Below are 10,606 nucleotides of genomic sequence, written 5' to 3' on the forward strand. Positions count from 1 at the left end.
GATAGCGTCACACCACGTGAAAGTGAATCCTGAGCGGTGAACTAATTTTCGGCAGCCGAAATTTCGGTGCATGTCTAATTATTGGCGACATCAGAAATGGATATTATATAATAGATGTTATTTTTTTACATTTTAGCAATTTAAAAATATTAAAAAAGGATTTTTTTTCACGGCACCCCTGCTCTCGACAGACTGCCGCGGCACCCCGGTTGGGAAACACTGTTCTAAGTCACCTAAATAGTTTCAATAGGTTCAAGCTCTTTCACCCACCCCCACGGTCCGTTGAGTTGCTTTAAATAAAATGAACAGCTAAATGCAAGTAATGTCACATACTGTATATTTTTCTATGAGGAGTTGCATATGCGCGTTTAACGTTACGGAACCCCCAGCGTTTTTTCCTCTTTAATGACAGCAGAAAACCTGAACATCTGTCTAAAGCAAGACACACACAATACCACATTACAATGGAGGGAACATCTCAGGTGGAATATTAAAGGCACGAGAAGCCTAGATGCTCTTTTTACTATGAACCCTTGAAACAGGACCACGACCATGGCCTGGTTATTAACACGTGCTGTACTGAAGGTCCTAAGCATTCCCTGAAGGGATTGTACGTTCATCCACTCAAACACGCCTGTCTTTTTGCTTGCTACATAATCTGATGTGAACAAAATACAAGCAAATCTAATTCAATCACCTTGACAGAAGAATTTACTGTAAGTGGGATATGTGAGTGGAAAATGAAAAAAAATTGTTTTATTTATTCAGTCAACATCAACTGCATCACATACACGCAAATGAATTGTCTGTATATGCAGGATCCAGAGCAGAAACTAAGTGACTCAAAAGTGTTTAATAATTTAGGGACTCCTCCATACTCAAGACAGCATCCTGAACACAATGAACCACTCATCACTCATTTGACATGATCGCTTAGCATGTTTTTGGCAGCAGAACTAGATTTCCAGGAGAACATTATAAGCTTGTATATAAAATGTCTTACATAAAAATTATTGTATGTTAAGTAAATACTATTTTAGTTCTACTTCAAAATTTCATGTTTAATTCAATGTGTTACTTGCCATTCTTTGTAATTATTTGTAGAATTTACTAGCAATTTCTGAGTAAAAATTGTTTCTAATTGCTAATTGCATTCTGGCTCTATGGTATTCTTAGAAACATTGAGTAAACAATTACTGAACCATGTTCCCATGTTTTAAATATAGTTTTAAAATACATTCACCTTTGAAAATCTAGTTGATAACAGTTGATAAGACCAGATGGTTAATTGTACGTCATAAAAGTTTAGTATAAACCATGGAAATGCCTCTGATGAATATCATTATGTGAAATATGTGAAATATTTAAGGTGTTGTCAGAGCAGATGATAGCAGTTGGTATCTGAGGAGAGTCAGAATGTGCTCTTTACAAACACCTGCTGTCTAGAGCAAGAAGACCACATAATGCGCACAGTCTTACAGCAAAAATATCAGCTCTATGTGCCTGCGAAGACTCTAATTACCAGTGTAAATGTATGTAAAGACTGTCAAACAAGTATGATCTCAAACAATCATGTCTCTATTCTTTAGTGCTTCTTAAATTGATCATAACTATTTTTTATGTGCAAAATATTGAACTAGAGTTACAGCTCTAAAATCACTGTCATGTAGAAGGCCATTGTACTGTCATGTCTTCAGTTCTGTGGGCTACAAACAAAAAGAGTCCAGGCTCTTTCTGGTTGTTAATAATGCAGGAGGTTGTGTGAGTAAATGGGGCAGGCGGTAGATCCTATGTGGAGCCAGTGGAAATGGAAGCAGCAGAGCAGAGGATGAATAATACACACAGGTGACATGTTTGAATGCAGAAAGTCAAGGATGAGAGACAGAGGCTTTCAATGGTTCAGCTTAATGCTCATTAAGATGTTAACATTCGTAATGAGTTTAATTCTGTGTGGTAGCTGCGGGGTAAACTTCAGAAAGCTGAGGTTAATCAGGTTCTCCAGCTGGCTTTTCATCTAAATTGAGTATGGCGTATAAGTGCTACAGTAATTTTGTAAATAAATAAATAAAAACAACATTAAAAGTCAAACAAGCAAATTGTAATAACAAACAAACAACTTTACAATACAAACACAAACAAACATGAAGATGGTGGTGTTTAATTTCCTTATTGTGCACTACTAATTACAAAACAAACAAACACGAATTCTGGAGATGGTAGTGTTTATTTCCCTTATTGTGCACTATTAATTACAAAATAAACAAACAAACATACATTTTGGAAATTATAGTAATTTATTTCCCTATTGTAAATCACTAATTACAAAACAAACAATCAAGCAAACATGAATTCTGGAGATAGTGTTTAATTATTTTATTGCGCACTACTAATTACAAAACAAACAATCAAACAAACATTAATTCTGCATATGGTAGTGTTTAATTCCCTTTTTGTACACCACTAATTGCAAAACAAACAAACATGCATTTTGAACATCATAGTGATTTATTTCCCTATTGTACATCGGTAATTATAAAACAAACAAACAAACAAACATGAATTCTGGAGATAGTGTTTAATCACTTTATTGTGCATCACTATTTATAAAACAAACAAACAAACAAACATGCATTTTGGAAATGATAATGGTTTATTTCCCTATTGTACATCACTGTTTATAAAACAAACAAACATTAATTCTGCATATAGTAGTGTTTAATTCCCTTTTTGTACACCACTAATTACAAAACAAACAAACAAACATGCATTTTGGAAATGGTAGTGATTTATTTCCCTACTGTACATCACTAATTATAAAAAAAACATGAATTCTGGAGATGGTAGTGTTTAATTCCCTTTTTGTGTACAACTTTACAATACAAACAAACAAACAAACAAACACGAATTCTGGAGATAATAGTGTTTAATTGCTTTATCGCCAGAAGTGTTCTTCAGATGTATTTGCTAGTTAAACAACAGTAAAAGACACATACAGTATATACATTAGACATGATTGTTTCTGAACTGAGTCTGTTATATTTATTCACATAGTTTTCATTTAGCAGAAAGTGCACAGTCTTGATTTTTGTTTTACACAGCACAGTGTGATGCATACAGTCACTGAAAGAGGCCCCATATGCCACAGTCAGCCATGATGCGGCCCTGGGGATCCTCTGTGCTCTCCCCAGGCACAACACTGTCGTGGACATGAATTTCTCTTAATGTGATGTTAACTGCCCTATATAGCGGCAGTTAACATCACATTAAGGTAGCACTGAACAATTATAAGTGCACCTCCAGTAAATTGCATTTCTATTTAACCCTCTACCGCACGCATTATGATAGACCTATAGAAAAAAATTTAAAGAGACAGTGGCAAGGAAATGAACACAAAGAGTATGTTGCCATATGGCTACACCATGCGGTAGAGGGTTAATATAGCCTACTGCCTTTTTGAATGTATTTTTTGTTGGAAGAATGAAACACTACCACAGAAATTGTTTGTTAAGCTGCAGAGTCAGACATACTGAAATGTCATAGGGTCTTTACTGTAGGAATGCACATTGTGTGCATTGCATTCCACTGCCGTTTGCCCAACTTCTCCTGGCACTAGATGGCGATGTATCATACGCAAGTCATTGCAACGCGAGAAGAACTGCACTGAAATCAACATGGCGTCGTGCAGCAGGGTTCAAGTGATCTCACTCTACAGGATGCTTATGAAAGAGAGTAAAAAATTCTCCTCCTATAATTACAGGTACGTTTTTACTAGTCACTGTGAAAAATAGACTGTATAAAATATGAATATATAACGTACATTCTTGCATTTTGTCTTTGTCTCGTTTTATCACTTTTAACGTTACTTATAAAGTATTACAAAACTACTAATAAAACCAGTTATTTAAATGATAAGCGCTTATATGTATATATGTAAATAACGCATGTCTTTTTAATTCGTTTTAGATTAAAACTATTATTTACCATCTACTGATTATTAACTATAAAAATACTGCTTGTTTTCAGAACATACGCACTTCGCAGAGTGAAAGATGGCTTCAGGGAGAACCTTCATGTTGACAACCCCAAAACACTGGATATGCTCATAAATCAAGCTAGAGAGAATCTGGCGGTCATTAAGAGACAGGCAAGCAATGCCAGCTTTGTTTAATATTCCAGCATGATTTTTATGGCCAACGAACTTGAATGGCCTGATTCCAATAGAAGAAGGTCTTAATATTTTAGAGTTACTAATAATTAATATTACATTTAATGTTCTATATCTAAGACGTATCACTTATCTTTTCTCACAGGTTTCCATTGGCCATCTGTATTCTGCTCAGAGGACTATTGTTGAAAAAGAGCCTCAATTATAAATGTAATGTAATTCAGCAGCAAAATGTCTGAGTTGTTAATAACAAATCTGTTTATCCTACGAGCTGCACCACTAGTTGACCTTCTCTAAAATTGTATATTATAGTATACTGTAATTGTATGTTTGTGTTATATTTTTTAAGAATATCTCTCGAATATGATAATCGCTGTAAATAGAAAAAAAAGCAAATATCCTATCTACATTTAAGCATGTAAACATTTTACCTTCAATATGGTAGCATGACTTAATTAAAATGTGTTCATAATGATTAAGACAAATGATCATGCAACTAAAAGGTCAAGTTCACTTTATTGAACTAAATTTCAGATCGTTGCACCAAGTAAATTCTTGGACTGTCAAGTAGTCTGAATCCTTAAAATGTAGTTCTGTCCCTCATTATTGTCCCAGTATTCCCCATGATCAGTCCGACAATACACTGCGAAATGCACCGATGAATCTTTGTCGAAACAGTGTGGCGTGTGCAAAATGAAGTCAAACTTTTCCCACTGTAGCACTTTTCCTTCATTCAGTCTTAATGCAGCTTGTATATCTGAAAATGTCAGCCAGTTATTGAAAGTGTACCTGACCCCAGCTTCTCTTGCGTTGCTCTGTATCACTCTGATCACACCCTTCACTTCCGAAGCGGTTATTGTGACACTCTCCAATGCGACTCCCAGACGGCGTGACTTCATATCAAACTCCAGCAAACTAACAGGCATGTCAAAGGCTGGTACTAAACATGCTGAAATCAGATCATCTCCATGTTGAAGCTGCTGGTTTGGAGGACGACTCTGGATTCTAGATGACACATTGACATTGCATGTTTCATCTGCATCATCAGAGATGTCAAAGTGTCTGACGTTTGCCAGATTCAGCCCCATCATGTCTGCAAACTGGACTCTCTTTCCACGGACTACAGTCGGATGTTCCTTGTGTGAGGAAGATTCATCCTGGTATAGATCTACAGGCAGAGATTTGGCTCTGTGCCTGTCAGTTTTTGGTGAATAAGGTGATGATTCTGGTTCAGACAGACACTTGGTCTCGTCCAAAGTTTGAGTTTTCTCTGACTGCTCAGTGTCCATGTGCATTCATCATATCGACCAATTCCGATGTAATTGAGGAGCAGAATGTCTTTTAAATATAAGCACCGGACCTGCAGACTTGCATAAGAAAGATGCTTGACAAATACTACGTGCACATGAGTTGCATCACAGCAACGTCACATGTCTTTGCAAACAAATGGGTGATGTCTAATCAGCAGAAAATGACTTTTAAAAGCCAGAAACCAGCCCAGGGCTTTTATGATCTTAGTTATTTAATACATTGTGCAACCAAGAGCATTTTCATTTATTTAAGCTATTTTGATAAGATTTTTCTTCTTTAATATCATAAAATTCATATTTATTTAGAGTAGCCCAAATTTTTTAAAATAAATTTGTTCCCTAGTTAGACTAAAACAAATGTTAATGTATAATAATAAACAAGAATCGTAAAGAACATCCAATCTTTAAAGTCACATTTAGTCTTCTACTGTATGTAATCTGGTCTGTCAATCATTGTCTAGTGCAGAAACAGTATGAGGTACTGCAGAGGGATTGTGCGCACATGACAGCGAGCACATTTTTCCGCACGTGTATCTGTTTACACTCTTCATGACACAACAGAGTGCAGTCAGTTTCATAATTATTTTCTCATCATTTACTCACCAAGTTGTTCCAAGCCTCTATGAGTTTCTTTGTTCTGGTGAAGGTATTTTGAAGAATGTTGGTAACTAAACTGTTTGGTTACCAACATTCTTCAAAATATCTTCTTTTGTGTTCAACGGAAGAAAAAAGTTCATACAGGTTTGGAACAACTTGAGGTTGAGTAAATGATGACAGTTTACATTTTTGGGTGAACTATCACTTTAATCTTAGAGGATTCTTTTGGATTGGTTCCAAATTATGATTAAATTCCCTAACAATCCATTATGATTTGGGGACTTTTGACACTGGGTTTTACATATCCTATAAATAACAAAACAAAACAGGAAAAAAAGATAAATGTTCTAAACCAATTTCCTTGAAAATGTCTTACAAATTCAAAATTTACAAAAAGGGGAATTGCTAGAGCTTTTTTTTGTGTGAGACGTTAACACTGCAACATATTATTATTATTATTATTATTTAGTTCTAAAATAGTTTCTAGTTTTGGTAGTAACTCGAGTAAGTTTTAAGTTAACGTACATTTATAATAACTCAGAATAACACCGACGTTTCTTTTATTTAAACAGATAAGGTAACAAATCTGAACTGTTTTATTGTAAATTTTTTAATTGAAAAATAACCAATTTACATACAAACTCTGAACTATTTTACTCCTGCCGTGAGCAGGAAATGACGTCAAATGTTTGCGACAAAAGAAGTTGGTACCATTTTTTAAACATTAAACCACATAATCAGGGAGTTTCATCAGCTTATTTCTTTTTGCTCGGTGGATGCCATAAAAATGTAAACATTGCGCATAGATGTCAAAATGTCGCCATGGCATCTCTGCAGAGCTGGAGAAGTGCCCGAGAAGCCTGTTGGTGTGCGAGAAATCAAACTTCTTGAATGAAAAGTCTCAACATGACATCCACGTGTCGAAGCACAACTTTAATTACAAAGTGAGTTTATTCATTTAACATTTGCTCGACATATTAATTTTACAACTCTGCTTCGATTGTATTTGGATCGCGATAGTTTCTCACGGGAGTTGTCTCCTCAGATCTCCGTGCTGATGCCTGAATGTGGGATCCTGCCTGCTAATATCAGCAGTGTCATCAACAGCTTCAGCCCGTATTATTTAGTGCGGGATCTGCCGGTTTATGAACTACTGGAAGAAACATTCCTTGAATCTCTTGTAAAGAAGGGTAGGAGGGGAAATATGCTATTGGTCATCTCTGGCATATTGCTTCTTTTATTTAAATTTTTTTTGGTATTGAGTTAGATATTTAGATTCTTAAAAATATATATTTTTACAGGAAACTTCTATGCGCTTTCTTACAGCACCAAAATTGATGAAGATAATTCCATTGCACTTCTTTCCAGCGGTAAGCAAGATAATTTCACACATAAACATCAGTGTTTGGATCCTATGGCCGGTTGCATAAACCGCTTTAGACTAGTCTTAAGGGGGTCATATGATGCGATTTAAATTTTTCCTTTCTATTTTAAGTGTTACAAGGTCTTGGTGCATAAAGAAGATCTGTGAAGTTGCAAAGACTAAAGTCTCAAATCCAAAGAGATATTCTTTATAAAAGTTCAGAGTCAGCCACACCTACCTAAAACGGCTCGTTCTAACACGCCCCCACATGTCTACGTCACTATGTGGGAAGATTTGCATAACGCCGCCCAAATGTTTACGCAAAGAAAGAAGGCGTAACTTTTATTCTCGCTGTAGTATTGTTGACGCTGCAGCCATGTCATGAAGGCGCTGTGTGTTTCGTTGTGAAAGCGAAACTACTTTGTTTGGTCTTCCAAAAGAGGACGGAAGCTGCTTCGTCATGCCTAGAGCTGATCCGTGCTGGTCGCTGAGGAAATACATCAACTTCGCGCTGTGGATCGCCGGATCGGCTTTCACCGAGTCCAGCCCGAGGTCGTCACATGTGGTTGCCGCAAGCCCACTGGCCGCGCCGTTCCTCACTCAAGCCCACCGTGTGTGACGCTGTGTTTCGTTGTGAAAGCTACTTTGTTTGGCCTTCCAAAATAGTCTTCCCTGCTAAAAAAAAAAGCAACAACAACAGGTAAACCAGCCTTAGCTAAAGAAGGGCCAAAACCCCTCTAAAACCAGCTTGCTGACCAGCTAAATCCAACCAACCAGCTTAGGCTGGTTTTAGATGTTTTTTTTTTTCAGCAAGGTTCTCATTATTTCTGCAGGACTAGTCATAATTAAAAAAATATATATTTTACATAAAAATAATCTTTTTTCTTTTTTTCATCTTGATTTTTTATTTATTTAAATATATTATATTGATATATTAAAATTAATATACTTGCTAGTTGGTTTTATTAAAACATCTGCTAAGAGTTCTGACAAGAAAATTAGCATATAGATATTGACTAAAGGCCACAAAATGTTGATTAAATGGGGTCTTTAAAGCTTTGACCTGTAGTTGTAATCTCTGCATTTTAACAAAATATAAATGTTAATTTTAAACTGTTCTTCCCAGGTCAGTTAATTTTGTCTCTAGATAAAGACACATATGAACAACTTGGCGTGGAGGGACGTCCATCTCTGTACAATCACAGAAAAGCCATGAGATTTGGTAAATCTTTTTATTCTGAGTAGCTTTAATGCATGAAATTAAAGTGTTTTAATCTGTGAACATAAATACAAGTATTACAATTATGAAATGTCTTTGTTTTGCAGTCGTGACTCTGGATCTCACTGACAAACGCTTGACCCCAGGCACCAAACGATACCAGCGGGTTCTGTCGAGTTTAAAGGACAGACTACCACTCAGATATGACTTTTTTTTCAGTAAATACAGCACAGGTTTGTCTTAAGTAGTCCATCATCACCATCACTGGCCTTAACACATTTTTCAATTGCCTTAGCTGTTTATATTCATGATTTTTTCAGGTGCAGATGAAGATAAGACTCTTCACAAGCTGTTGTCCCAATACTCATACGAGGAGCACAAGCCTGCTGTTAGCCATCACACCCTGAAAGAAATACCATGTCCCACACTTTACCCATCAGATATACAAGGAAAGACTCTGTCATGTGACCCACATCACTTCTTGGAGTGGCTTGGAGCAGTTAACCTGGACATCAGTTGGTGAGTGAGCTGAGGAATGATTAAAAAGTGTTAAATTCACAAAATCCAGTTGCTGTATCATGCAGCGCTCTTGTATGATCTGTTAAATATGTGAATTGGCTCCATATATTGTACAATTAGTACTTAAAGACTGTGGCACAAAGAGACAAAAATGAAATTGTCTATGACAGTAAATGAGTTCTGGGTGTGTTTGACTTTATTTCTCAATTTAACTGTGTATGTTTTCAGTGAAAATGCCGCTGACAGTTTCCTGTCTACATATGTGTGTCCAGAGCCCCAGAGCTCTGTCAGTCAGGCCTTGCTGTGCACCGTTACTGGCTTTATCTCACCTGAGAATGTGTTTGTGCTGCTGCAAGAACTCAGGTGAGAGCCCAGCATTACTGTCACATACTGTATCCCAACTTTAATGTGCAGAGACAACTACAAGTAAGCCATTTGTAGATTACTTTCCCCATAAACACTGTGGCATGGTCCCAGCGTTGATTAAGATTATTTTCACAGTTCTGTGTGGTAATTTTTGTGAAAAAGTGCCTTTAACTGTATTGAATGTGCACTTGTTGTGTACTTCAAATCTTAAAACTGTACTTATAAAAACTTTAATATTAATGAAATAAAAGGCCACTTAAGTGTACTTAAAGAGTACACTTCAAAAATTGCACTTTATAACTGTCAAAATAAAAGTTTTACTTTAAAGTATATTTTAAATCGTTTTAATAATCCTGTCATGCCAGGGCTCGCAAAATTTCTAAATCCCTAGTAGCCCTTCGGGCAGGCAGTCTTCAGATTTTGGTAGCCCAAAAATTTATTTAACTAGCCCGAATAAAAGATATATATATATATTTTTTCAAATAACAAGTCAAGAGAGGTGTAACAGATCACAAATCTCAAGGTTCGGATTATATTACATTATCATATAACATTTTGAGTCACAGATCAGATCATTTTTCAGATGAGCAAAAAAAATATGGTTCTTTATTATTATTATTAACACTTATTATTTAAAGAACAATTTACTACTTCGATACCACAGCAAAAACTAGTAGCATATAGGGATTTAACGATTCCCTCAACTCACGATGTGATATGATTCACGATACTGATTTCACAATACAATTTTCTCACAATTACTTTTTTAACAAAATGAGATTTAAGACAGATTTTTAAAAAGGTGTGCTTTTGTTATTTCTCAGACCAAAAGGCTACACATTGCTTTGTGAAATTGAAAATGTCAAACAATATACTAAATTGAAATTTGAAAACAACACGTGTAAATGATAAACTATGATCCATTTCACCCCTAAAAGCGAGTGAACAACGCAAATCAAGGAAGGGATTTTATATCACTACTCAAGATGGCCCGTCGGGTAGGGCAGTGATACATTTTGGTAGCCCGACTGGAAAACACAATAGCCCCGGGATGTCGGGCTAGCGAT

General features: G+C 36.0%; 2 protein-coding genes and 1 long non-coding RNA gene across 3 annotated transcripts in view; 2 read left to right on the forward strand and 1 right to left on the reverse strand.

Moving 5' to 3' along the window:
• The window catches only part of LOC107689408 (uncharacterized), a 12,441-nt gene extending 8,355 nt beyond the window's left edge, over positions 1 to 4,086 (reverse strand). Inside the window, exons 1-2 of the long non-coding RNA XR_001634332.1 lie at positions 4,011 to 4,086; positions 570 to 574 (exon numbers count right to left, since the gene is read on the reverse strand). This is a non-coding gene — a long non-coding RNA (uncharacterized LOC107689408). The remainder of the gene's footprint in view (positions 1 to 569; positions 575 to 4,010) is intronic.
• LOC107689406 (LYR motif-containing protein 4-like) lies at positions 3,575 to 4,828 on the forward strand. The gene is made up of 3 exons (XM_016487381.1): positions 3,575 to 3,757; positions 4,024 to 4,144; positions 4,311 to 4,828. Exons 1-3 carry the CDS (start codon positions 3,672 to 3,674, stop codon positions 4,371 to 4,373), a joined length of 270 nt encoding a protein of 89 aa, XP_016342867.1. The 5' UTR covers positions 3,575 to 3,671; the 3' UTR covers positions 4,374 to 4,828.
• Positions 4,829 to 6,788: 1,960 nt separating this feature from the next.
• LOC107689405 (ribonuclease P protein subunit p40-like) overlaps positions 6,789 to 10,606 on the forward strand; it is a 5,603-nt gene continuing 1,785 nt past the window's right edge. The window contains exons 1-7 of the mRNA XM_016487380.1: positions 6,789 to 7,016; positions 7,118 to 7,262; positions 7,374 to 7,442; positions 8,562 to 8,657; positions 8,762 to 8,887; positions 8,975 to 9,173; positions 9,402 to 9,536. Coding sequence (XP_016342866.1) covers positions 6,879 to 7,016; positions 7,118 to 7,262; positions 7,374 to 7,442; positions 8,562 to 8,657; positions 8,762 to 8,887; positions 8,975 to 9,173; positions 9,402 to 9,536 — 908 coding nt within the window. The 5' untranslated portion in view covers positions 6,789 to 6,878. The remainder of the gene's footprint in view (positions 7,017 to 7,117; positions 7,263 to 7,373; positions 7,443 to 8,561; positions 8,658 to 8,761; positions 8,888 to 8,974; positions 9,174 to 9,401; positions 9,537 to 10,606) is intronic.

Source organism: Sinocyclocheilus anshuiensis, unplaced genomic scaffold (genome assembly GCF_001515605.1).
Source record: "Sinocyclocheilus anshuiensis isolate Anshui unplaced genomic scaffold, SAMN03320099.WGS_v1.1 scaffold1291, whole genome shotgun sequence".
NCBI classification, from domain to species: Eukaryota; Metazoa; Chordata; class Actinopteri; order Cypriniformes; family Cyprinidae; genus Sinocyclocheilus; species Sinocyclocheilus anshuiensis.

Bases quoted from the DNA above. Each gene is read 5' to 3' on its own strand.
- LOC107689406 (XM_016487381.1), top strand. From the start codon at position 3,672: ATGGCGTCGTGCAGCAGGGTTCAAGTGATCTCACTCTACAGGATGCTT. The intron at 3,758-4,023 runs GTACGTTTTTAC...GCTTGTTTTCAG, and splicing joins TTCTCCTCCTATAATTACAG to AACATACGCACTTCGCAGAG. The intron at 4,145-4,310 runs GCAAGCAATGCC...CTTTTCTCACAG, and splicing joins TGGCGGTCATTAAGAGACAG to GTTTCCATTGGCCATCTGTA.